Below are 27,979 nucleotides of genomic sequence, written 5' to 3'. Positions count from 1 at the left end.
ACACATCTGTGCTGCATCACTGCCTGTCTGACAAGCCTCACACACGCTCAGCTTCGCTCCGCCACTGTACGTCACGACCACTTTATACAATAAAGAGGACGTTTTTCAAATCCGCATTCACTGCCTCCAAAGCCATCGGACGAGGCTGCAGGTCTGAAAGCATGACTATAAAGAACTGTGGTTCTTTTACACAGTGGTTTGCACAGTGACTAAATACATCCAGCTTTTACTTACATCCCACGAATGCTGGAACAAAGTTGAATTACAAACAGATGTTGGTACCCCTGAAATTAAAATGCTTTAAGAAAAACAGACAGAAATTCAAAAAAAAAATGCACCAAGTGAAAAGATCTGACATGAAATAAGGCAAAATTATCTTCAACTAGCTACACTAACTGTTTGATATCCAGCTATTTCAAGTGACAGTATGAAAGAACTCAAGTGCTCATGTGCAACAGTGAAAACTGGACTGAAGTAGTTTGCTCTGTTGATTACATTTAGGACTCAAGAGCCAGCATGTCTCAGGATGTAGTTTGAAAGAAAGAAAGTTATAAAATCATGAACAAAAATAAAATGACTAACTATGGAGAGAAAACAGTCAAACACAAAAAGTAAAAACAACATTGTCTGACACTAAAACAGTCCAGACCTTTGGTAATGCATAGTTCTTTCCTGAATGTCTCAGACTCGTGATCATAAACTCCACCATCTCCCAGAGAGCAGCGACCGCAGTTCCAATCCTGTCTGAAAAAATTAAGAGCAATGACAATAAGAAACAAATGGCTCTAGTTTTTCTCTCTTAGGCAACCTCCTTTTGCTTTTAGTTTCTGGTTTGTACAGCATGAGCAGTTTTGGCTTGTTTGGTTGAACCAAAGAGATCATTTAGAGCAGAGAAGAGAAGCATCTCTCTCCTCTGACCAGTGAGGGCGGCCATGCGGCCTGATCCCTCCACATCCCGTCCGCCGCGCTAAGGCAGGAAGGGTTCGTCCTCGTCCTCGTCTGCACTGGGACCGGGGTCACTGAGACACCTCGTCAGCTTCTGCGGATCTCTACTCCCATCGGCGTCACCTGACTTCTGAGGTCCATGTGGAGGTCTCATCATCAGGCCCTGCTCCTCCTCCCCCTGGTTGGCCCGTCTGAACTCGTCCATTACGTTGACGGAGTCGGGAGACTGGGGAGAGGCCAGGTCCACCTGGATGGTCGGCACGCTGTCGGACGCCGTCTTCATGCTGTAAGCTTGGGGGTCTGAGGTCGAGACGGGGACACGGTTTGAGGAAATGAGATTTAACAGGGCTTTAAAGAGGAATCTGATATCATTTAGTCATTCCATCAGCGTGCAGGAACATATAATGTCAAGGGAGAAAAAAATGTGAACAACAAATACCGAGGTCAACAAAGCTATCATTGTACCATCACTGCACAAACCAGACAACAGCAGGCTTTAAAACCTATTCACATATTTCTCAACACAACAACATCAACAACAACAACAACAACAAAAAAAGCAAAGTAAGTCACGATCATTTATAATGCAAAACATGCTGGAATAATTCTCTCCTCACATGTAACATACATGCTGACCTAGAATCTGTTACCAGCGGGACTTTTTCTCTTTGCCTCGAATTTATCGTCTGAATGCAGGCTTGTCAATCATGTCATGACATTACCTCATTAGTAATGAATAATTAATGGAGGTTAACGAGCAGGATACTTGGAGCATGCATGTTAGGATTGCTGCTGGGTTATTATCACAACTCAAAATGAATTTTCTCTACACTGACTACATACCTGGACAGATTTTCTTCCCTTTCTGCTGCTGCTTCTGAGCAGGTTTGAAATCAGTACCTTTGCCTAAAATGAGACCAAACACTGGTTTACATGCCGGCTGGCACATGCAAACATATTTCCATCAGAGGGGGAAATATCTGTGGCTGCGGCTGTGAAGAACAGCAGTGCTGTCTGCAGTGTTACGTGTTCTGTGGAGCGCTACCTCGCCAGCCTCACATACATAGTATAACGTCTGATCCCTGTGGGGTCGCATCATGGTGAATATCTGCCATTGTTTCAGGTGCTGCCTGACGGTAAAAATGGTGGTGAGACATGGAGCAGGTGTTTACCTGAGGCCAGTCTGGCTCTACACATGGTCGGGGAGTCAGGAGATGAAGCAGGCACAGTCAGGTAGTTATTCATCTCTTTTATCTAGGAAACACACAGGGTATTGTTTGTTTACACAATGCATCTTCCATAAACATACAGTATAGTATAACTACAATACAAAGCTGAGATGACAGAAAAATGACAAGAAATACATTTTCTTCCTCCTTCTCTTGTTTGGAAGCACAGCAGCCAAACTAAAACAGTTCAGTAATTCCCCATTGATAAATATCTGAGAGGAACTTCATTACAGTGATGTGCTGCTTTGTTAGTCTCGGCAGAAATCCTCTTGAGTCTGCAGTGGCTTCTAGCACATTCGATTTAACCAAAACAAAAGTCAATTTTCATTATGGAATTACAGGCAGACGAAATGGAAGTCTGTGGTTGGGCCACTCAGCCGTGCAAATAAATCGGCTCCCGTTTGTGCTTAGAAAATTAATTTAGGAGACTGAAGGTGGACTCTAATTAGAACACAAATCATAGTTTTGGCTGAATCATTTCTCTGCTGGTGGCCCTGTTATGAAATGAGAAAAAGCTGCTCTATATCTGCTGCCTGTGCATCTCAGGATTTACCACAGGCTGCTGTCTGCGATATACAGACAGGGGTCCAAAAGTCGAAAACCATTTCTCAGAGAGAAAGTGATCTGGACTGTGTCTGTGTGCTGCTGTCGCCTTCCACCAATATTATGCTACAAAATACTGTTTAGAAACCAGACTGCATAACAGCCTGTGTGGGACACTACCATGGTATCACCTGAAGATTTAGTAGCTTCTTAAGCACAGACTGATCAACAAAACATGTTTGGCTCAGTCACATTGTAGCCAGATGTCAGTAACAACACAGACAAATCTAGATTCATTCAGGAAGCGCTGACATGACAGAGACTGATGATCATACCTTCTTCTCCAGCTCAATCATCTTCTGCTTCTTAATAAGTAGGTCACTGAATCCATCTTCGAATGGATCAGCCACCAGAGTGTGTCTGTTGTAGGAGCGCAGCTGAAAGAGAGAAAACACACACTTTCAGGGTCAACAAATAAAAAAAAAGTGTAAAGAAATATTCTGTCTGTGTCATAGTCCTACAGAAGAACTCATAAATATGTAAAGAGACGAAGGAAAAGAGTGTGCTGCACTGTTAATGAAAGAGGTCACTGTTGTTATGATCTCCTCCAGGAAGGGTAAATCAATAAGAGGTGCTTTTCTTATTGTTTTACATCCCTGAAGATTCAATTCAGTGTTGTGTAAAAGAATGAATGTGCCAGTACACTGATTCAATTCAAATTCAAAAACAATCAATACGCTTAAGTGATATGATAGAAGACAGGTACTTCAATATGGAGGACCACTAAGACAAGATGATGCTTCTTTAACCAACACGAATACGTGACGATCTTTCTAGCTGATACAGCAGCAGCATTGTTACCCTCTGTCGTGTCCTCTGAAGGTTACTTCTGAGGATCTTCCTGATCTCCTCCTCCCTGCCTTTAGGCAGCTGAGGCAGAGCTCTCTCCACAGTCTTGGCAGGGGGAAGCTTCTTGGGCTGAATGTTCCTGAAAAACAGACAGAAAGAATCGTCTGAGAAATAAAGAGGCCACAAAAAACTGTTTATGTAGAAATGCTGACATTCGTTATTAACAAAGCATGCAGTTTAACAAAGCAGACAGCTCTGACCCTGTTTAATCTCAGTCTGAAAGCAGCAGAATGAAAAAGCAGTTTCTACTGTGATCAGTCTGGCCAGAAAACAAAACATCCCTTTATGTGTATCCAACTACTGTCTCCAACTTTTAATAACATTTAGTCAAGAATGACTAATGCACTTGCACTGGATACTGAGACTGACCAAGACTTCATTTAGGAATATATCACAGACCACATGTTGTTACACATGTGAAATCAATGAGGCCTGTGCAGGTGCTGTAGTAGGTTTCACCACACAAACACACTGTGCTAACCAGAGGCTCCTTGTCACCACATGGACCAAGATGACCATATGGTTTATGTATCACTTGCTACTGCATAGCTCAAAACTGTAACACATGCTGTTGTTGATGTCAGTCATCAGCCAACCACACTGCCCCTGACAGTGAGTCACAGCCATCAGATATCAGAGAACACCTTCACACCTGTGGGTGACATTCTTGTTTTGAAAGGATTTCTTTTAGCCTTGTAACTATAAAAATAAATTAAACTTAAAGTAATCACCATGTCCTCATTTTTTACCACTAACTGTTACTGTTCTATTTATAACTCCACTGGCACCACTGTGGTTTGTTCAACTTGCTATTATAGTGTTGGCCTACATATGACCTTCACATCAAGAATATGTCAGGATTATTGTATAACCGGAGGACTATGTGAAAGGTAAATTCGTAATAAATGTGAAAACTAGCATGGTGGATTCCAGTCACTTTACAGTATATGTGAACCCTCTAAGTGGCTGTTCAACACTCACTGCATGGAAACGGTGGAGGGCACAGCAGAAGGCAGCTTGACTCCCCCTCCGCTCTCCACCAGCTCAATGGCCTGTTTCATCTCCATCTTGTGATAGAAGGCGATGAGCTGTGGCTCCTTGGAGCGTTCGCCCGCAATTAGGCACTTCTTCACATACTTCTTGTTGAAGCGGTTCAGTCTGAGGGGAGAACGGATCAAGACAGGAACCAGGGATGAAACGGAGACATGGGGAGGAAGCAGAACAGTGAGTCAGGAGAGGTTGGACAGAGTTTGTGTAATGGGCAGAAAAAAGATGTTTAATTGGGGAATTACTTACAGCAATTATTTCACATCTATTAATGTGTTTTCGCTATAGAGCTAAAATAATTAGCTGATCATGACAGAAAACTAACCGATGACAATTATGAAGATGAATCACTAACATAAGCCACTTAATGAGTAAATATTAGCAAACACTTGACAGTCAAACAGTTGCTCCCTTTTCTGGTTGTAATTAAAGACACTTAGTTTGAGCTTCAGGAACTTATGATGAGTATTTTTCTGTGTGTGTGTCTTCCATAAGTTTGCTAATGACTACAAGCTGTAATGTCAGTTCACTGTTAAATCCATACTTGTCCTTCCAGTGGTGGTGTCCATAGTGTCCACAGATGTCCTCGATTCCAGTCAGCAGGTGGTCGAGGAACTGGGATTGATAAGAAAACAGAAAAATGAATCTTTAGAAATTGTCGGGACACACAAAAAACGTCACAAAAAAAGTGTCACGTGCCATTTAAAGCAATTCCAATTCTAAAGAACTGATCTTTTTGTGAGACATTTTTCCAAGGTCTGTAGCAAACAACTTCAAAACAATTTAATTTTTTTTGGTCTTTAAATGTTACCAACAGTGAACACACTCTGGTACCACACATGTTCCTCAGCTGCATCTTGTACCTTCTCCCTCCCCTCTGTTACCTCACGGTTAAAACATCCTACCAGGTAAGACTGCCAACATCGTTATCAACAACAGCAGGCAATGAGCTCTGAAAATGGAGTCCATGTGTGAAAAACCAGTGGCAGCAGCCTTGTGAGTGATGGCCCAGCGTTTATTAGCGGTGGCAGCACGCCCTGCTCACACAACCAGAGAAATGCACTGCTGCGCTCGGTGTTCAGAGTGCAGCCAGCCCATAGGTCGCCCTGGTGTTGTGACTAAGCCTGCCGATGACAGTCTGGCAGCCAGTGTTGCTATGGGAACAAGTGATTAAGCAGAGCCACAGAAATTACTTCTGCTTTGTCACAAGTGACTGATTTATGTAAAGACTTCCCAACGCTGTGTGGGGGCGGGGTTGAAAAGTGTCGTCTTAAATAGATGCAACCATGCTTGAGTGTTCACACAGGAAGGTGAGAGGTAAACAAATGAAACTCATAATTAATACATGTATGCATCGACAGATTCTCCTTTCAATCACTTTATCTTTATTTGACAGTGAATAAAAGGAACAGGTGGACTTGTTGCTGTGTGAGGCTCCAACAGCTGCTCATTATGCAGTAAAGACACGTGTGACTGTTGTCTGCTTTTAGATATAACTTTATATTTCATAACTTTATATCCAGGGGGCATGTTTTCCTTTTTCCACTTCAAAATTACTGTGAGTAATTTATCATGTTGTCAGGATCCAACAGTACAGCACTGTGTGCCAATCAAAACAAACCACCAACAGAGCAAGATAAAGCTCTGTTTGAGGATACGTAGCATAATTTACCAGGTGGGACAGCCTGACCCTGTTGAAGGCCGCATGTCAAGTTTTTACCTCAAACAGGTGCAAACCACTTGCCGAAATAAAATACACAAACAAATACACTCAGAGCCTCTACACCAGAGGACTCCATTTGGATTCAACACCACGGCTACTCCAGTAGGATTGTGTACTCAGGCAGCTCAGTTAACTCTAATCACCCTTGTTTTATAGAGGAGGAGAAGCCATTAGAGAAACCTGCTCTTCTAGCCTCAAGCACTGGTGACTCACCACACAGCCCCAGAAAACGCTGTGTGTGTGTGTGTGTGTGTGTGTGTGTGTGTGTGTGTGTGTGTGTGTGCATTAGCTTAACACATGGGGATTGTGCACCATGGTGGTCACTCATGAATGTGCTTGACAGGCAAATACCTTGGAAACAAGAGGCTCTGCTGCCTTTTTAGAATCATGTTATGAAAATCTGTGGATGAACGTTCATTAGGCTGCAGTGTATGAGGTGAAGTACCAACTCACGGCCAGTAGGTGGAGGCAGCGATCCAAACTTGTTAAACTAAATGGCCTGAGAGGCTAATAATTTGTGCAACTAATGTGCATTTCTTTCTGTACCTGTGTGTACTACTGGGTAAAGAAAACATGGCAGGAAATTAGAATGAAAAGCTCAGCAGCAGCTTAAAGCAGAAGTAAGCGGAATGTTTGTGTTAATATAAGTCTTAAATAGTTATATCTTCCCACAGCAATCACTTACATAGAGTGTTTGGACCGAAACACGGGTCTGTCAGTCACTCTGCTCTGCTGTAAGCCGAGGAGAAAACGTCTTGTATACTTCCTTGTATCCTACAACCTTTATCCAATGAGGAGAGAGAACGGCATAAAGGGGCGGTCCTCTCTGTGTGTGCAGCCAAGGGATGCATGTGAATGTGGTGACGTAGGGACGAGGACCAATAGATCCATGACGAGGACAAGAAGTTAGCCAAAACGACCGGATCGCTTACTTCTGCTTTAACAAAAGGTGCCTCAGCAAAAGAGGAAGTTGATGAATTAATCAGTATTTCCTACATGACTTGCATTGATTTTGGTGATAGATATTCTATAGGTGAAAGCATGTTAAAGCATTTTGTCATTTTATCTATCAGCTGTATATAGAAACACTAGCATCAGGGCTGAAGATGATTGGAGGCGAGAGTTTTGTTGTTGTTTTTTTACCTGGGTGTGGATTTCCTCATTAATGGAGCGCTTTGCTTCCTGTTTCTTCTTCACAGCCAGCAGCTCCACCAGGGGCTTGATGGTCATTCCCTGCAAGAAGGATAGGAGGAACCGCAGATCATTTACTGTAAACACCCTAAACCTTAGCTAAAAACGGAGACAAGCTCCTATTACCCAGTGTATGCAAGTGAAATGAGAAGATTTCTGTGAGAGTGAAATGTTAAAGCATCATACTGACATCACCAGATCAGCTTATCGGATCACACTTGTCCTGGTTTATAACGCAGGAGAGGCCATGAGAACTTTCTTTTCACTTCCTAAAGTCAAGTATTGAGGCTGGTGGTATCACAAGTCACTCGTTGGCACATGTTGCAACAGCCGATTGATAAAACCAGACCAGGTTCTCTCACAATCTTTCGCAACAGCTCTCAACTGTAAATCTCTCACCAGCTCACAGTATCGCAACCACAGTGGTTACAGATTTTAGCTTAAAAAATCTGCATCTTTAACAAAGACGTGAATCAAAATTCTAGTAAGATAAACGCAAAGAAATCCTTCCAGTCATTAGATGCTGTGACTATAAACAAAACTTGTGTGCACAACCGTGTTTGAAATACCTAAATGATGTGTACACGTTGTGTGTTTGTTCCTGTGAGTCTGGTTGTAAAGCAGCTGTTGTTGATTATTGTACACCTTAACCTTCAACTTGAATCCCCAATTCAGCTTCACTACTATCTTGATGTGTAATCCTGTTTTTCTATTTTTGGTCACTTATCAATAGGATTAAGAAAAATACATGGCCGACAAAATGGCTGCAGGAACACTAAATCAAATACCAGTTTGATGTTTTGCTGCAGTTGGACTATAACTGATGTGTGGTTGTGTGTGTGGTTGTGTGTATGTGCACTTGTGCCTGTCTGCACATCTACACTACACAGCGTATCACTGCTTCTTAAAGAGATTAAGCCGACTAGCTAGTTAACTTAAGCCTCAAGAAGATTTCTGCTCTTTTGTGAAACCCTGTGCTCTTACTATGCATGCAAGCAAAGGAACTGACACTTCAATCACCTCCTGCTTTTTTCCAAATATGACAAATGCATATTACATTGCTACATCTATTCTTTCCCCCATGACATATGACAAGTTGAGATGTCACGGTTGTCCCTTATGTTGCGCTAAAAGCCAAACAGTGCAATTAAAAAATCTCAGAATGCCAAGAATAAATTGCACCATCTCAAACTATCCACCGTCATCCATGACACCGTGTGTGACAAACCAGCAAACCATCACCAACCCTCTTCCCTCCCTCGGTTCAGCTTCAAGTTCAGACATAAGATTACTTTGTAGGGATTTCCTCAGCTTTCTATGTTTGTGATGATGCTTGATTCACAGAAATATAAAACATAATGCTATTTCTCTGCTAGAGCTAGAATATTACAATAGAATAGAATAGAAAAATACTTTACTCATCCCCCTGGAGGGAAATTCAATAGCTTACAAAAACATATGACAAAATAGATAAGACTCAACCCACACATGCAGAGCAATAAATAACCTACATTATATAAATAAACCTGAGCTTGCTTACAAGCCACTTTTATATACTAATGACAAATCAACAGAACTTGAACTCTCCAAACAGCCTCTGAATTATTATTGCATTGCAATTTACTATTAGATAATCTGGTAAATATGACTATTAATCATGATAAGTTGTTTACATGTATATGTAGACTGGCTCTCTTCTAAATAACACACAGTTCTACTTTAACTCCACATTCAGGTCCTTCACCGTCCTCACCCTACATCTGTCTCAGCATCAGTCTGTCAGTGCTGTATCCCGCAGCATAAATAAAACATATTTCTCATCCAGCCTCTGAAGAGGGCACATGTCTTGAGGGTTTTATTTAGTTGCTGCCACTCCGGGTGCAGCTCACAGGAACCTTCCTACGGTTGTAGCAACGACGAGTGCAGAGGCAGGCTGCAGTTCTTAAAATGGACAAAATGTAATATGCACATTTTTCCGCACATGTTTGCTTTTCCTTCTGCATTTTTTTTTCATGTGAATTATTTCGCGTGCCTGCCTGTCGGTATACTTAAAAGAAACATCTTGAAATATCATTTTCCTAAATCAGCTTTGGCTGTTTGCTTAAGGAGGAAAGGACACAGAAAGAAAATATTACCACTTAAGGTTGAGGAACTGACGTTACATCATGTAAGGCCATTTCTAGAAAAATTGAGCAAAAATATGAGCGTTCCTTTGATGTTCACTGCTCAGCATGTTTAGCAGGAACAAGACTGACAGTGTTTCACTGAATGGTTCCAAAACATTTCTTCTGAACTAGACTGGTTTTGTTCTTGTGCCAGTCAGTCAGTGTGAATTCACAAAGGTCATGCCAGTGAAAGTTCAAACTAGAATGACAAGGCAAATACACTACACCAAAAAGGAGCTCATTTGCAAACCAGTGTTGACGTGATGACGGATGCAAATGAGTGGGTAACATACAGGACTACAATAGAGCAACAGACAAACAGAAACTGGTACCTGAACAAAGACTGTGAAGAAGATAACAGTGATGATGGCTGTGAGGAACATGTTCCTCATGGGAAAGTGCTCCTTGTCCAGCAGGAAGCCAAGGGAGAAAGCGATGGCACCTCGCAGGCCACCGTAGGCCACGATGAACTGGTCCTTGGAGGTCAGCTTTACAATGCGGAACTTGTTGATGACAAAAGTCAGGCCAACCACACCTGAGAAGGATAATGAAATGACAAACAGAGGTTAGGTTGCTTCTGTGTGGGTATGTTAAAGATCTAGGTCATGGTAGTAAAAACCTGTGCAACACTATAGCATGCTTTGGAAAGTAGTTGGCAGTCATAAAAATGACATGTGACTTGCAGTAAACCATTTAAAAACTGCATAAAGGCTGGGATGACTGTGTAACTGATGGGGAAAAGAAATATTCAAACTGTTTTCCATCACAAGATCTTTTAGCGCATGATGGAAGTGAAATGTGTTTACGAATGGTTACAACTCAGTCACAGACAGACAGCAGCTCTGTCTGCTCACTTCCTGCTGCACGCTAGACAATTCAGGACGGCAGGACCAAACACAACTCATCATTCCTTCGCTTTCAGTCTCTCTTTCCAACAATACTAATAAATCTAGCATGACAGATCATCAATGGAAAAGCTTGTGACAGCCTGAAGCCAACATGGAAATCCTCGGTGGCACTTCCTCTCACACACTGACAACTCTTAGATGACACATGATGTTAACATTTGCTTCTGTCAGTGTGCCCTGTCCTCTTTTCTGGCACTTCAACCCCCCCCCAGTAAAGTAAACTATGATGCATTTATCTCCTTCTACCAAAAATGATCATGCAAATCAACTGATTTGCATATATAAAACATATAAATGACAACTGTTGGATGAAAAGCACTTCAATTAGAAATATGCAGGGGCCAGCTGATGAAACAACAGCCACATTGTTGCATCATGGTATCAGTAAAATTAATTCACTCTCCTGCGTTAAACAATTACATTTAGCTGTGAGAAATACGGCGTTGTAGCTGACCTATGACCCGTGCCACCAGACACAGAAGGACAGTGACGGTGACGAAGGTCCAGTTCCACTGGTGAGGTCCGTCCACCGTGGCCACGCCCAGAAATATGAAAATGAGCGTCTCGCTGACGCTGCTCCACATTTTCAGGAAGTACTTGATGGTGGTGTGGGACTTGTGGGATATGTTGGCCTCCACATAGGGACGCATCACCGCTCCACATGCTATTAACCTGCAAGGAGAGAAAGGCAAAGCTTAGCTCAGCTGAAAGATACTGGAAAAATCAAAGATATACGTTGAACATGTGACTGAAATGAAGCAAAGTGAGATTAATTTTGACATTTTAAATAAAGGCTTATTTAGAAGAAGTGGTGGCTTGACTTGAGACAGTTAGTCTCAGAGCGTTCCAGTTATTTAGCCTGTTCCACAATGATCACAGAAACATGTGACATCGACAGAGATGTCACCACTCGTGTCTGGTTGCCACTTCTCCATTTCATTCTTGTGTCATGCAGCGTTTTTATGTAAAAGTGTGGAGACAAAAAGGAAGGCTACCTTCCAAGTTACATAAGCCACAACTGCCGCTCAACATTCATCCCATTTTTACTTCGTGTCAATATTGGTTTGACTTTGAAAGCTTTACAGAAATGACGAAGGGAATTCACACCGGTAAGCTGTATCACATGCTGTGAAAAACCACCTTGACAAATCACGTTGTGGATCTGGTGCACAATATGACAGCTGCAGGCACTGGGAGGGATTGTCCTTCAACACGACCACTACACAACCACTACACACTGAAGCTGAGGGGAGAGTCACACACATCATCTACTCCTGTCTTCTACATCAATAACTCCTACCAGCTAAAACAGAAAATGGATTGATACATACTGGAGGAGCTGATGAGAAATGGCACCACGGAGAGCGCTGAAATGCCAGTAAATCCAAGCTCGGTTTAGGTGGCATTAAATCAGATTCATTCATTATATCACTGGTTTTACGGTAGTGTAATCTACCAAGATGAACAGTTGACTTACAGTCATAGGGGAGGAGCTGAAATTGATTTTCCCTGCATAGGCAAGGTTGTATATAGACCTAGACGACTAATCACTGAGAGAGGATCCATATATTAAAAAGGTGCAACTGGATAGGGACAGCCCTGAAACAGCTGAAGTACTTGTCGACCAAAGAGCAAACACGGCACGGTAGATGCTGAACATACAAGGTACGGTGTTTCACAGGGTACAGATAGCTGCCTTAGATTCTAGGGCCAACCAGGCTAAAAATACATTGCCTCCTTGTCCTTGTACAGTATGTTGTATAAGTAAAAGAAAGTACCTCCATGAAATTAAACTTGAAAGCTCTACAAGCACCACATAAATGAAAGAATGAATGATTAGATTAGATTATTTGCCAATTAATTTAGACAGGAAGTTCATAAGCATTTAATTCAGATGGTAACAACAAGGGGATGTGACTGATCACATTCCCTCATTCTACTGTCACATTAGTAGCAATGTTAAAGAGGAACTATGTAGGATTTTAAGCTTAACTATGCTACATTACAGCTTTGGAGTAATTGTGATGGTTTAACCCTAACCCTAACCCTAAGTTTCTTGTTACAGTGAGAATGACGGCTGTCTGCCTTCAGAGTGCGTGTCACTTATTGCGTCTCTTGGCTGAAAAACAACTTTGCAAGAGCTGGTGTCCCAGCTCTTTTCTCTGGGCACCACGTCCCAAACACGCCTCATAATCTCTTGTTTATGACAGATAAGACTACACAAATGTACACGTCGTAACATTGTATATGATACATAACGCTACGTACTACTCTTGTGATTGATTTCTCACCGGCCTCGTTGTAAACAAATGCACATGGTCGGGAGGAGTGTTAGCAAAACAGTGGAAAAGCAACTGGACTTGCATATTAGCTCCTAATGATGTGTTATTCTGTGGATTCTATCTCTATGCCTATTCATATGTAACCACCCTGAAAAACTTACGCCATGATGCCAGAGAGGTGGAACACCTCAGCTGACAGGTAGGCCATGTAGCTGTACAAGAAGACGAAAAGCGGCTCAATGACACGCGTGTGGGACGTGAAGCGTGAAGTGAAGGCAGCCAAGATCCCATAGATGGCTCCCACTAGGACACCACCCAACGCAACCACCAGGAAGGAGATGAGTCCAAGGAAAGCATCCATCACCGTCACTGTGCCCACTCCTGCATACTCCTCAAAAAGGTGGTACAGCACCTAGAAGAGAGTGGAGAGGGGGAGAGAGAGGATGAACGGAGGTCTGGTGAAAACATATACATTTCATTCATCTTCAAATAGGCAAAACTCTTTATAGCCTTTATTTTGTAATGCTGAGTGTTGCTAATTTTCAAGATTGGGTTTTGTAGTAAAAGATAATGGATTGGTTTAGCCAGCAACTTCTGCTTGTGCCAAATGGAGAAAGAAAAAGATACTTTAAAGTTCCTCACCAAGCGTTTTAAAGCATTGCACTATGGGAAATACAGACTCCCCGCTATGCCAGACAGCCTAATCATGAAGATCAACCAAAACGCTGCCAAACGCTCCTAAGCTGATGAGCTTTGGCACTCAGCAGAGCCTTCACTCAAAACAGCCGGTGCCAATGATAACACAGTGCTGACCAGCTTGTATACGAGTGCACTGAAGCCCGACTTGTAGCTGAACATATGACCTGGAGACAATGGCCCTTGGTAAATGAGCGTGCAGAGCACTTGAGGGACATACTGGGGAAGACGTCTGGTACGATAAGCTTTTGCCAGCTGATGTCAAACGAACTAGCTGTTAAAACTAATGTTGATGACTTGGATGGCTTCAATGCAACTACTGTAACTTAACACTATAGAAGATGCTGTATTGAAACTGGCCATCCAACAGATGGTGTGCTGTGAGCCTGGAGGTATTATAAGGTGACAGGCTAGTCAGTTGATCATTAGGTTAAAGGGATAGTTCAACATTTTGGCAAATTGGCCTATTGCTATAATCCTTGTAGTCATAGGAGTAGGTTCACTATCTTTAATTATCGGTGCATGTTGTTTGGAGATCCGCGGGGCAGAGACCTGAGCTGCTCAGCGAACGGTACAAATCCCCTGTCCCTCATTGAACTCATCAAATACACAATCCAACAACTCCAAAACATAAGTGGTCAAGTTGTGACCTGCACATTCACCACGCTATAAAAATAATAACGTAACATTACAAGACAGAGTTGTTTTCAATAGACGGAACTACTTTCCAGACACGGCTGTTGGGTGGAGGAATTTCAAAACTACTTTCCAGCAGGGCTGACCCGATTATCATATTTTGATAATCGAAGCTTCGCGGACATAAAATCAATTGTAATTGAAGCTTCGACGGCCGGGGGGGTGCGCGATCGTGACAGGGGGGGGGTTGCGGAAATAATGAAAGTAATTGCAAACAAAAACTGCATATCTCCAAAATCAGGCAGGTTTCCAGGATGCCAAGTAGACTATTCATTGTAATGTAACAAGTGCCGATGAGAACCGGTGTCAAAAAGGAAAAAAGGAAGAAAAAAAAAACAATCGATCACAGACTTCATGATCGATTTTCCATGGAAACGAACGAAGCTTCGATTTTTTTGGGTCAGCCCTACTTTCCAGACACGGCTGTTGGGTGGAGGGATTTCAAAAGTGCAAGTAGTTCTAAATATTTACTTTGTGTGTCGTAATGTTACATAATTATTAGGGCTGTCAAACGATTAATTTTTTTAATCGCGATTAATCACATTTTTTCCATAGTTAACTCGCGATTAATCTCTATTAAAAATATTATATATGGCGCTTTGGACTTTCAACACTCCAAAGTGTTATAATCTCTAGACAAACAACTTTTAGACCAGACCTAGCAGGCCTACCTAATCATAACACATGATGCATGAAACTCACACAGAATTGAAACGAATTGCATCCAGTGGAAATTGCCCTTTACTTTGCTACGTCTCTGCCTGGCCATGTGCATTTGTTGACAACAGACACGTCAAAAAATCAATACATCGCCACGTGCATTTGTTGACAACAAAGCCGTCAAAAAATCAATGGATGGAGCTGTGGATATATGTTAGACTGTGTATATTTGTGTAGCAACCAACTTGAAGGTGGCTTACCGCCACCTACTGGACTGGAGGTCCCACACTCCAGTCCTCCAGTCCAGCAGACAGAGGACAAAATGGGCTGCGATTAACCGCGATTATCGCGTTAATTTTTTAAATTAATCTCATCGCGATTAACGCGTTAACTCTGACAGCCCTAATAATTATACATGATTATTTCATAGCGAGGTGAATGTGAATGGTGAATGCATGGATTTTTTTTTTCTTCCCCCCAATGAAAATCTGTAAAACGCATGGATCATCACACCAGCTTTTAACAGTGGGTATCACACAAATTGACATCCGTGTTAAAAGCCAGCGTTAATAGATCCATGCGTTTACCGCAACTATGACAACGACTGAAAACCATGGAAACGTAAACGTACAATTCCACCAAACCGGCAAAACTGACTTCTGCTTTTGTCCATAGATGACGTCGGAAACTTGTGGATAAGGTTAAAGCAACAGAATTCAATTGCACCACTTCTAATTGGTCTAACTGTAACATCACAGACATCCAGTGTGTTAATTTGCATCAGTGAGACAGTTCAGAAATTACTTGATGATGCTCTATACAGGAAGCACGGCAGCTTGACTAACTTATGGTAGTAAGGATGATAACAGAGGTTTCTGAGAGCTACAACCAAAGCCTCACTATAGTGTAGCATAATCTATATTATTGACAGAGAACTTATCTCATCCTCTTATCTCCCGCCCTCTTGTCACAGAGTCTACCTTTATTGCAGTATCAATAAAACAATACATGAAGCAAGAAACCACACTGTGCCCTATTTTTTTGTTTCCGGCACTCACCACAGTGACAGCGTCGTTGAGCAGCGATTCGCCAAACACCAGGATGTGCAAAAGCTCATTGATGTGGATCTCCTCAAACACGGCGAGCACAGCGACGGGATCCACGGCCGAGATGATGGAGCCGAACAGCAGGCAGGACAGCAGGTCCAGTGAGTGGAGGTTCGACGGGTTGTTGGGCTGGATCTGACACACGGCGTACAGCAGGCCCCCCACGAAGAAGGCGTTCCACAGAGTGCCCACCACAGCGAACATCAGGATGGTGCCCATGTTCTCCATGAAGGGACGGATGGGCAGGAAGTAGCCGGCATCCAGGATGATGGGGGGCAGCAGGCAGAGGAAGAACAATTGGGAGTCCAGCACTGGCGGGACGTCCTCTCCAGCTAGTTTGATGAGCCCCCCCACCAGCAGGCCCACCACGATCAACAGGCAGCTCTCTGGCACGATGCTGGACAGACGGGGAATCAGGTGGAACCCTGGGAAATAGACGGCATAGGAGGATAAGATGCAGCGGCATGTTGGGAGACAACGAACAAGAATGAGCGAGTGATAATTCAGTGCTTCAGGCCTAAACGATGTTTGTAAGTCTGTGTGAGTGTGTGTGTGCCTGCCTGCATGCCTGATAAGTGGGCGACGGTGTTTGTGGGGAAGATGAACTGGAACTCCTCCCATCAGTTTTGCTACTGTATAAAATGACAACACTGCAATGCAATCTGCAGCTTCCTGACACAACTTTACAAGAGCAATCAGCTGTGACATGCCACACTTTCACAAGAACTAGCACCACCCAGGCAACAGATTCTAACTTCTGGCTGACACTTTGATGGTGCATTGTCCTTTCGGGTTAAAAAAAACAAAACACCATTACAGTATGTACTATTTCTACACATCCGTGTTCATTTCAACAGAAAATAAATGTATGCAGTGCAAAGTTAGTGTTTGTAGGAAATGCAGAAAGCACCGACTTCTGATTTTTGCGTAGATAAGACCGACATATCACAGCCTGCCTGACTTTATTTCCTTATTTCAGGTCAGACAGGTCTGTAATACAAAACTTTTGAAGAACTGATTTTCTCAGCATGCAAAAAAAGTGGTATCTCCTGTCTCTAAGCTATAGGTTGCAGAAGGAACGTGAAAAATGCAACAGGTGCTGTGTAGCTTCTGGTGCTGCCACCACGGTTTTGTTAATTTTGGAAAGAAAAGAGAGGGAAATAATATGCAAAACACTGATCGTAGACTAATATCACATGACATAACTCCAAACATTCAAGCCAAGGCTGCAATTTAGATGCAGTACGTGCAAGTACATGTGCAAGGATCCCATATAGTGGAAAGTTTCCACATAATTGAAATAACCTTTTGCAATTATCCACAATTTGCTTGTGGCTGTGTGGCAGACATGTCCCACAGCACAGGAGCTCAGCAGTGAGTCTCAGGAGACTGTTAATGCTAATGCCTTTACAAACAACAACACCTACTGCCTCACAACTGGCAAAAGCTTTTTACTTTAGACGCCTTTATTTTTGACTCCAAAGAGCTTGACTGAAGCTGATATGGGACCACATCCGTATATCTTTACATTGAGCTGCTGTGAAAGTTTCACATGACATCATAAACCTTAAGGCGACATAGAAATGCAGGTAATGCGACAACCAGAGCCTTTTCTTAAACAGTAAGCAAAACAGAGATGAAGACTTCAAAAGAGACAGCTGCATGCATCCCATAGTGAGAAGTCTTTGCTCTGCTATATTTACTGTACACTATTGCAGCACAGGGGCACGCCATTTTCCAGCTGGCACAGCACAAGCTGATGACAACAATGAAGAAATACGAGCCAGGTAAGGTTACATGCTCACACACAGGCATATAGGGGTAGATAATACAACACTGTATATATCATTAAATAGATCTTATCATGGTGAAATTCAACTGGGAACCGCCTGCAAATAATAAGAACCGCTCGAATAACACTCTGAATTTGACATGCTTTTGCGATTTCATAGAACCTAGTGCAAACACAATCTCAGACAGAAGCTGGTTGAAGCTCTCATGTGAGATATGGCACCTGCTTTCTGTTACATGCCTCAGAGGATTCACTGCTCTTCTGAGTGGCACAGTAAAACCTGGTGTTTGCAGTCTCTCTCTCTCTCTGTTTATATCTGAGATAGACACAAAGGGAATGATGTGTTTACTGAGTCATGTCAACAAGTTGTTTTATAATCCACCCAGAGCTACAACCATTACATGGAAATAGGTCATCCAAAACATTGATATTCAAACACGATTTCAATCCACGTGCTGTTAGACTCTTGGACAATAGCTACCACCGCAATGTATGTGTTCAGCTATCAATAATGGAAGAAATGACAGCAGCACCATTTGACACAGTAGCCACCACAGGGTGTGCTCCCTCCTGAACAAATACAGGAGGGGCATCCAGGTGAACAGCCCAGGCCTGATCCACATACATTTGCACAATCAGGATGCTGGAGAGCAGCTACGTAATATTCACTCATTAGCACATCACACAATGTGTTGACTAACAGCGCCTATAAACAGATGTCACCAAACAAGATTTACTAGTAAATGAACTGTTCATCATCAACACACAGGAATTATGTGCCCTCCAGTTTATCATTACAGTGTTACATGGTTTAACAGTATGTGAGCATTCAGCAACTGAGCTTCCTATTGAAAACACAAGACATCTGAGGTAGGGGGAGGTGTGTACTCGGGCAGTTGGAGGACAACACTAATAGTGTTTCAGTACAAAGTGCTTCTCTGTGGGTTATCCAGCTGCATGCAGCTGTAGGTCTGGAGCTCAGAGGAAAGACAGTGAGGAAGCCTTTATTCAAAACGGTCTTCGGAGGCCTAATATCCCCACAGCTACATGTCAGAGCGTGAGTGCTCTTCTCTTTTCAGTCAACTTCATTAGAAAACAAGCACCACTCACATCTCCATGGAGGCGCCATGTTCACAAAGATATACTGTGATACCTGCCAAAAACATGTTAAGCAGGAACCTCATGCAGCTCATCCTTGACGTTGATGTGGCGAGCAGGATGTCAATCCCACAGCTAGTTTGGAAACTATCTAAAAGCACACAATCGCTCCAGAAGAAAGCATCAAAATTAAAAACCTAAATTAGCTCCATAAATTAGCACAACACCTCAACCCCCCTAAAGACACTGCTGCATAATTAAGAACCATGTGTCTAAATCTCTTCGAGATGTCGGCACTTCATAGATCTCTGTTCAGTGTGAGGGCCCCTACATTAACACAAGTGGCTGACGACACAGAGATAACAGGAACAGGCTTTCCTCAAAGACCATGCCCAGTGCCCACAGTAGTTTGTTACAGAAAAAAATCCAACAGTTACTGGGAGTTTGTAGCACAAAGACTTTAAAAGCTCCCCTGGTAACAATTCAAATTTAGGAAACACTTTAAATGTGTGAACAAGGCATAGTCAGTTTTTCACGTATTTATAGGTCTCATTGATGCAACCAGTTGTAAGTTGGAAAAGTCCAACAGAAAGCAGTGCAAACAACATGGTGTTGCCAGTATTTGTTTGTTCACATGCTGATTAATATCTACATCTAATTTCTAAGGAGTGACAGCCATGTGACAGACTTAATTCTCTTTACAACTAAAAATACACAATGTAATATCCAACTGGGAGTTCTTCTTCCAGACCCTACACCTTGGAGTGGCCACTGGTTGTTGAGCAGTTGGCTGAAGGGTGACTTTCTGGTCAAGTACACAGCTACTGTAAAAAGAAATTGCAATACAATTTTTGAACTGAATCTGGAGGGTGGCCTGAGAACCAAGTGGAGGTATTATTAGAAAACAAGGAAGCCCATTCTCCCTCGTGTGAAGTGTTCTTCCGAGTGACATTAAGTAATGAACCCGAGCCAGGGCACTTACAGCTCACAGCTTCCACCCCCCGTGTCATGATCCATAAATAGGCCACAATGAACTGGCACTTGAACCTTAATCAGGCAATAAAAGGATGGCGGCCATATGAAGACTGTGATAGTATTTTTCTTTCTTTCTTTCTTATATATATATTTGAATAGAAACACATCATCATTCACTCCAACACTCCAATAATTTGTTGGAGTCCTATTCCTGCCACAGTGGTTACATGGCAAAACTGAGCCTGGGCAATAACTCAAGGGTCAGTTTTTGTATTGTAACAACACTTCAAAATTCACACATTTTTGATAAAAGAAGATTGAGATTCTACCAAAACATTAGCCTAACCCCATTAAGATCAGTGGGGAGGGACATGAATGTTAGTTTACAGTGCAGACTTTTGAATTCTTCAGGGAAGACTAGCAAATGGGCATGTGTCCATATATTACATATTATACTTATATTTGAAATCTCATTAAGGGCAGAGGAATAATTGTAACTCACAGGAATGTTGCTTCATTCTCAAGGGAGGGAAATGACTCAGCAAACATGTCTAAACTGTTTTTGCGTCCAAGCTCCACAAAGACAGTCACTTAAACAAAAGCTTCAGTAAAAAGGATAGGCAGCGCTGCCCTTGCTGAAAGGCCAAACAGGTCATGGCTAGATGGACTAAATGTATTACTGCTGAGGCCTCAAGCAGTGTTACACTGAATACTAGATCCAGGAATGACACTCTTAATGACCCATTATCATTCAAGCATGACCAGGGGGGACAAAGTGAGGACTGCATGCTGCACAACCAGCAGGAGACAAAAAACCATTTCAGCTTCAGCATTGACCCATCTAAATGTAAAAACTTTCAACACATCCGTGACCACGACACAAAAGCCTCAGTGAGGAAAGCCTGAAGCATCCAACCCAGGCTAAGTGGTGACAGTTCACACATTCTTAAATCTCTCCTGCATGACTCCATTTTTGGTCGCTTGTGCTCATGCAGTAAAGAGCCATACCACACAGGATAAGATAGCGAAAAGGAGGCCAGTGAACTTGAAAGAATCACTCAGGGCACACATCTTCAGTGTTGTCCAAGCGTATGTATGGAGGAGACAAGAGGTAAGTGAACTCCGGAGAAAAACTGAATGTAAAACACATGTGGATTTTCCTTGCCCACATTCTTGAACTATAAGATCAAATGGTTCATCCCGGCTGTCTGCGAATAACAGCGGGCGCCGTGTCCTTGCTCCACTCGCTCCCGAGAGCTCCTATGCAGCAAGGTTATTGAAAACCAGTAAAGAGTAACAGCTCTTTCACTGGCGTGCATGTGTACCCAGTGTCAGCACGGCCGGGCACTTGCTACACATTAGACTTTCCACAGCCAGAGCCTGTTTCCTGTTGCCAGGTGACTAATTGTACGCCGCTGACAAAGAAATCTGTTGGCCTGAGCACGCACAAAAGACAGAAAATATTTAAACAATTCCTTTGTTTGAAGACAGATTGATACGTTTGAAATTACATTGAACTGGCTTTAAAACACCGTGACACTTTGATGTTCTTTGAAAGGTGATGAAACGTGTTTATTTCAGAGAGATACTGTACGGGCCTTACTGACAATGAGTGCAGTGAAAAAGATAAGCCTTTTGTGAGTCAAATTGTTTGATGCAGACCACTGTGCTGCTCAAGTTGCTTGTGCAAGTACAGTGTTGGTTTAAATTATTAATAAAGGCCTGCTGCTGGTATATTTAGGACACATCTTCTCCAATGCCACATCTGCACAGAAAAGCTGTGCCCATCTGAGCCGGTGATTCCTTGCAAGGGTGGATGTCTGAACTGTGGTGAAAGTTGAGATGTTAACACCACAACACCACTGTTGTTGATCCTTACTGTAGGACATCTATCGTAACTAATGAGTGGGGTAGTGTTCAGTGGTAGTATCAAACGTCTGTTCAACATTACAGTAGTATGGGATTTGTAGATTGACCCTTGAGGGTATTTTGTGAGTGAGAGATAGCCTTGCTTCATAAAGATGACAAACACTAACCTAATGACTAAAACGTCTTTGACACACGTCCAGAATAGACAAGCATCAGCTATTTTTCATTATTTCTGTAACAGTTGTGAATACGGTGGTTACTGACTGGATATTGTTTACTCTTGGTAAATGCTAGGTAAGGATTTATAAGATTAGGCGCCAATCAAAAATGTTTCTTTGGCATACAGCTAAGTCATAAGCTAAATAGCACCTTGAAGATAAGCTATGGATAACTTGTGACACATTTACTAAAGCTTTGCTAAAGGTGTGGTTGTAATGAAGCACCTCAGATCTTTCCCACACAGACATAACAGATAAGGACAATGTTATGACCCATTTTTTGTTAATGAATTTACCATGTCCTGATACTTTAGACAACGAATGTACTCATTGAACCTACTCAGGCAGGTTCTTGTCAACATGTGATCAGACACCCAGTCTAAGGTAATAGAAAATCAGTAGGTTACTTGTAAGATCTGGGCACGCTGCCTCAATTTTCTATTTCATCAACAAAATGTAGCGACTAAGAACATAGTAATAGTAACAAGAGGCACCATGAGGCATAGTTACACTTCAGGAAGGATTATATGGGTGAATTTAAGGTCAAGCCAGTGATACTGATAATGTCTCCAACCGTAGTTATCCGTTTACTGTATGCTATTTACTGTAGATAAGATATCTTTTAAGGTATGGGCAGGGCTCTTAAGGACCCATTCACTCAGCGATTCTAACAATTGCTGCTTTTGACAAAAAATTATGTTCACCGACACAGACTCTTAGAAAATTAAACCTTTGCGCAGTTCACAAATTCAACCAAACACTTTGAAAGCTTGATTTCCTCACAGTCATGTCAATGCACAAAAACAAAGACATGACACCACCGTGGGGTTCCTCAGGCAAACAAATCCAATGAGAGTGGACAAAACAATTGAACCTTTGTGGATTCATAAACAACTTAAAATATGACAGTAGGTGTATCTGGGTAAAATTTGGTGACAATAATGTTAACACTCATAGAAGACAAATCGGTGAGGTTAAAATTCTGGGTCACACCACACACCACAGTAGCTGCAGCACTGCTGAGCGCCATTTATATTTGCTCAATCAGTGCAAGCTTGAGTTGACCAAGGCATATCAAATATTTCCATTTTATTAGCAAACTCCACCGCAATCTGCAAAACCTCTGTGGTTTATGACATACATGACTAAACAGCCCGTCTGTGTAAAACTATGCCATCTGTGATGTTATCACTGTATTGCTTTATGACTACTATTATCTGATCCAACACTCCTCACACAGTAGGGCACTAGCACTTAAAGTGTTTTTATATTTTGCATTCTTGTTGAATAGGTCAACATTATATCATCACAAGTGAGCTAATAAACTATAAAAACACACATTTTGTTTTAACTATAAGGCTGAAATTCACTCCCTCGTCTTCACTCCATACAGTAGGAATCCAGCTTCAGGTTGCAGTCAAACTCCCACTTTAACAAATACCAAAGCAGGATTACAACAACTTGTAATGTCTTATAGTGTGTGTGTGTAACTTTCGTGGTGTGTCACAATTACGTAACACACACCTTCTCCACAATTTGTCTGTCCAACTGTGAATTATAAATGGAAGGTGAGACTAACTGGACTTGTCAGACAAGGGAGAACAAGCAGCATCACAGTCATCAAAGTTATTACCAATGAGGTGTGTCCCACTGCCTACACATACTGTATACAACTAGTCAATATAATCATATCTGAGCTCATCAGTCTGAAAGCCAGTGCCTTGTGAATCTACACTAAGTATTTTACACCCTATAATAGTACACTTGTTTTCACTGTTTATAGCTGCTGGTGAGTACTTGTTTGATATGTTACATATTACCCTGATAACATCAAAGTGAAACAAGGTCATTTAGATAAAAGCTTAGCTTATAAATCTATTCTTCTTGATTATGAATTAACAGATACTCTTCCAACGAAGACAGACACAAAAAAACTTAATAGCATAAGGTATACTTCCAGTTCCAATAGCGTTGTCTGACAGAAGTGTTGATTGACAGAAGTCTGAAGATTTCTCATGAATATATGGATTTTCACTCTTACTTCAATACAACAGGTCATGTTCATGGTATTATTACATCTCTGTGGTTTATATTCCCATGGAAATCTTTTGCACAATTCAGGAAATGTACTCGTGTGAAGACTAAGGGGAGAAAGGTACCATGCACATAGGCAGGGTTGCTTAAAGGATAAATGGATTGTGGCGGGGCTTTTAAGGCTGTATGATATTGGGTACATGAAGATGAATGGGAGACATGGCCAAGGCTGAACAGTGTGGCAGTCACATTAAATTACCCACATCCCATTTTCAGCTGTTCCAAGATAACCAGAGGCTTAAGGTCACCACTCTCTTACTGCTGCTGTCAGCTCATTCAACCCCGCTTCTTTTCCGTCTTCCTTCTGCTTGCATAATTCCTTCCACTCACTAACTGTCCTTGTCCTCATCTCTCATTTTCACTCGGTGTCCTTGAGCTACGTATGTCCTAACGGTGATCCTCCTGAGCCAGGTGGTCCCTCTCTGGCTGCCCTGTCCCCGGAGATACTGGGCCTCTCGCCCAGACAGTGAGGCAGTATCTTCCCTGACTACAGACTGGTGCTCAGTCAGGCCCCTGATGTCACACGCAACTGACAAACTGCTGGCTCTCAGGAAAGATAGCAGGGGACAATGCGGTGTTATGTGGAAAGCACAACACGAGGAGGGGATTGACGATGGAGGGAATGACAGGACAGTGTATAGAGGAGAAAAAGGACGTAAAGAGACTGCAAAGGAGTGGAGAGACGAGGAGTGACACTAAAGTGACAGACACAAGGAAAGAGCAGGACAGAAACACACTCAAAACCACGAGGTGTCAACTCTAATTTGCCTGTTGCTTCTGAGACAACGCTCTTGACAATATTGAAGGGATTTGGCATAGAAAAGTGTAGCAGGAGGTTCCTCGGTGTTGACATTTTGCCAGGTTGTTGCTTTCCAACATCCACACTGCTGCATCAAGCTGCTTAGTCATCACTGAAGCAGAGAGAGTACGTAGCCTACAGGTCCAGAAAGAAGAAAAGACCCTCTCCACATTAAACTGACAGATCTGATGAGTAATCTGCATTACCAGCAATATAGATTTACTCCTTGTCAGTGAGCAAACCGAGGTATTCTGGCACAACCCTGAATCAGCATGCTTAATTGCTGTGCAGAATACAAAGTGATGGGAAGGTTTGGTGGTCATTGGTCAGAGATTATCTGGTGATTGTGAAATGATAGGTTTTTTTGTCAATCATTGTAAACCCAGCCTATATGTAACAGACTTGTAATCTCAAGATTTATGTCAATTATGTTATCTCTTCTGAAGTTAACTAAATCCACTATGTGATCCATAGGTTTACAGTCTAACCAAGTCTTGCTCAACACGCGATTTTGATTGGAAGTGTGGCCTGACTGTCATGTTTGATGAGCTGGTAATTATGCATTTGTAGAACAGGCGGCAAAAGGGCTAATTTACCTGCGCTGAGTAGCTACACCTGAATAACAGCTTCTCATATACAACCCACCGCTTACTCATGACAACGCGAGCATTTCCTGGAAGGGCTGAAGCTGAAGCACAGACAAACATACGTCCACATGATACTCACCTAATTTCATCAAAGAAGCCAGGAGAACCCATAATGAGATTTCGAACGGCTTCTGTATGTGCTTGTAGTCGACGCCGATTACAGGAAAAGCCTTTTTAGTGAAGTTATGTCCTTGGTCCGCCTCTTTGTGGCCGCCTGTGTTTTCCTGGTGCGTGACATCCGGAGAGCTGGCAGCTCCCAGGGTGAGCACGGTGCCCTCCAGGAGCACCAGCACCGTCAGCAGGAGGAGTCCCCGCTCCGGTAAACTCCTCACGAAGCTCACCGGGCTGCACGAACCTGTCGAAGGCATTTTGTCTCAAAAAGATAAAATAATAAAATAATAAAAGTTGGTAAAAGTCCGCTTGTAAACCGAGGAAGTTCAAGAAGTTGTCTTGAATGGAGTTGGTTACAACTCCGTGACGTCAGGTTAGTTAGTTAGTTAATTAACCGAACTCTTCAGCTGTCGAACATTCTTAGCATTCTAAGCAACAGTAACGGTCGTTCGACTAGAACCGAACCGAGAGTCCATTCTCTCCGGAGACGTCAGACAGCTCCACTTCACCGTCGTCAGGTGAACAGTGCTGCTCACACAGGCCAGAGCTAGAGTGCAGGAAACGCCAGGGAGGGTGATGTGAAGAGTTTCTTTTTCTTTCTTTTACAACAGCCCCGATAACAGTGTTGTAAAAAGTCGAACCTGTCCTGTTCGTTTTTATCACAGCCGCGTCCCGCGAGTTTCTCTGTATCTTGTGTCACTGACGATCAATGTCGTCGTCGGTGAAAGATGTCATTGTTGATGCTGGAGGCAAAGCGAGACACAGCGGCATCCCCCCCTCCACGCCTCTCCTTCCCCTCCGACAGCCCGACAAAACTCCGTCCGTGAGGCGGCGGTGCTCTGATACTGACCTTGAAGATGAGCCACACCGCTGCCACATTGCATTTTTGCCCCGTGTACCTTTATGTATTTCAACTTTTTGACATCAGTGTCCGTGAATGCGGCATTTTCCTCCCCGAGAGGACAGGACCTTGGTCTGGGGCTCAGCTCAGAGTGGGGGTAGAAGAAGGAGACTCGGGGCGTGATGATCCCCGGCTTCACAGGCTTGTCCCGGGCTGTCAACCCAAGTGGCGACTGCTCTGTTCTCATCGGTGTTTAGCTTCATACAACCTTCAAAACGCACACCCTTTCGCGGAGGTTTCGGTGGATGGGAGGAGGCGGAGGAGGAGTAGAGTGGAAGGGGAGGGGGATGGCCGACTATAGTGACACCTATAGGAAAGGAGGTTTAAGGTGTAACGAGGATATAAATAAGCTACAAACTGCACTCTTGAAAATATTTTGCCCATATGAACGGGATCAATATCATGATATTCAACCTGAGTCTGTGTTGTTGGACAGTCATCTGATAATGTTTTCATCTGGCAGGGATGCTGCCCTGCATGCCAGAAAACTGCAGTCACAGCCCAGCTACATCGGCCTACAGTGCAGAGGTTTGATTCTTTTTAAACAACCCTGGCAGCCCTCATATAGCCTATTAAATTCAGCCTGTCACTTTTTATTTCATGAACTTAAACACAATATGGAGGCATGTGCACTGGGCTCAATACTCACCACTTTTTTCCCTTCACTTTGCCAGCTGTGAAGCACGGAGGTGGTAATATTCTGCTTGGGGGTTGTGTGTGGCAGCCAGAATGGAGAATGGATTACACTAAATGTTAGCAAAGTCTGGATGCAAATGTCCTGCAGGTAGTCAGGCTCAAGACATGGAAACTAAGACGCATGACATCTAGCTACAACAGGACAGTGGTCAAGAGAAAACCTTAAACACCTTAAACACAAACTGAAGCTTTAGGGGTCCTGGAAGTGATCTGCAATACTGAAAGCAAGAACAGAAAGAATCTTTGATGTGTACAAAACATGCAAACTATTTACTACAAAATGTCATACACTGACTAAACATGCTGTTCAATCCTTTTATTTTTTCCCTCAATGACACCTCAGCAGAATACTGTAGATGCTCACTGTGATTGCTGTCATGTCAGCTTTAACATTAACTAACTGCACCCCCACATGTGTGACTACTCTACTGAAAACCTTTACTGTATGTTATCTTACCAACTGTTAGGGACCACTCCCACAAGTTTCATCACAATGAATTATTGTCTAGCCCTAAGCCAACCCTCATCACACAAATATAATCATGGAACTGTGCCTTCTTCTCAGATGATGGAAATTATGCCTGAGGAGACCAGTTCGCTCCACGATCTGAATACTTAAGCAGTGATATTCACAGTGGGGCGGGGGCTGAGACTGACCTTACCAGGAACTGAAAGCTGG

The 27,979-nt window shown here is 42.7% G+C and overlaps 1 protein-coding gene across 2 annotated transcripts; it reads right to left on the bottom strand.

Moving 5' to 3' along the window:
• Positions 1 to 797: 797 nt before the first annotated feature.
• slc9a1a (solute carrier family 9 member A1a) lies at positions 798 to 26,841 on the bottom strand. Of its 2 annotated transcripts, XM_085802363.1 has the most exons (13): positions 25,672 to 26,841; positions 16,053 to 16,525; positions 13,104 to 13,354; positions 11,115 to 11,332; positions 10,085 to 10,287; positions 7,540 to 7,629; positions 5,218 to 5,288; positions 4,608 to 4,784; positions 3,579 to 3,705; positions 3,053 to 3,154; positions 2,118 to 2,199; positions 1,789 to 1,851; positions 798 to 1,245 (listed from the first exon to the last, which is right to left on the bottom strand). In XM_085802363.1, the coding sequence occupies exons 1-13, from the start codon at positions 25,958 to 25,960 to the stop codon at positions 968 to 970; spliced, it is 2,424 nt and encodes an 807-aa protein (XP_085658489.1). In that variant the 5' UTR covers positions 25,961 to 26,841; the 3' UTR covers positions 798 to 967. The 2 variants fall into 2 exon arrangements, with proteins under 2 accessions (XP_085658489.1, XP_085658491.1); XM_085802365.1 differs by lacking the exon at positions 1,789 to 1,851 and having other exon boundaries at positions 798 to 1,250; positions 2,123 to 2,199.
• Positions 26,842 to 27,979: the final 1,138 nt, after the last annotated feature.

Source organism: Trachurus japonicus, chromosome 16 (genome assembly GCF_045865225.1).
Source record: "Trachurus japonicus isolate A0001 chromosome 16, Traja_1.0".
In the NCBI taxonomy this organism is placed as follows: Eukaryota; Metazoa; Chordata; class Actinopteri; order Carangiformes; family Carangidae; genus Trachurus; species Trachurus japonicus.
This window is presented reverse-complemented; position numbering and strand designations above follow the sequence as displayed.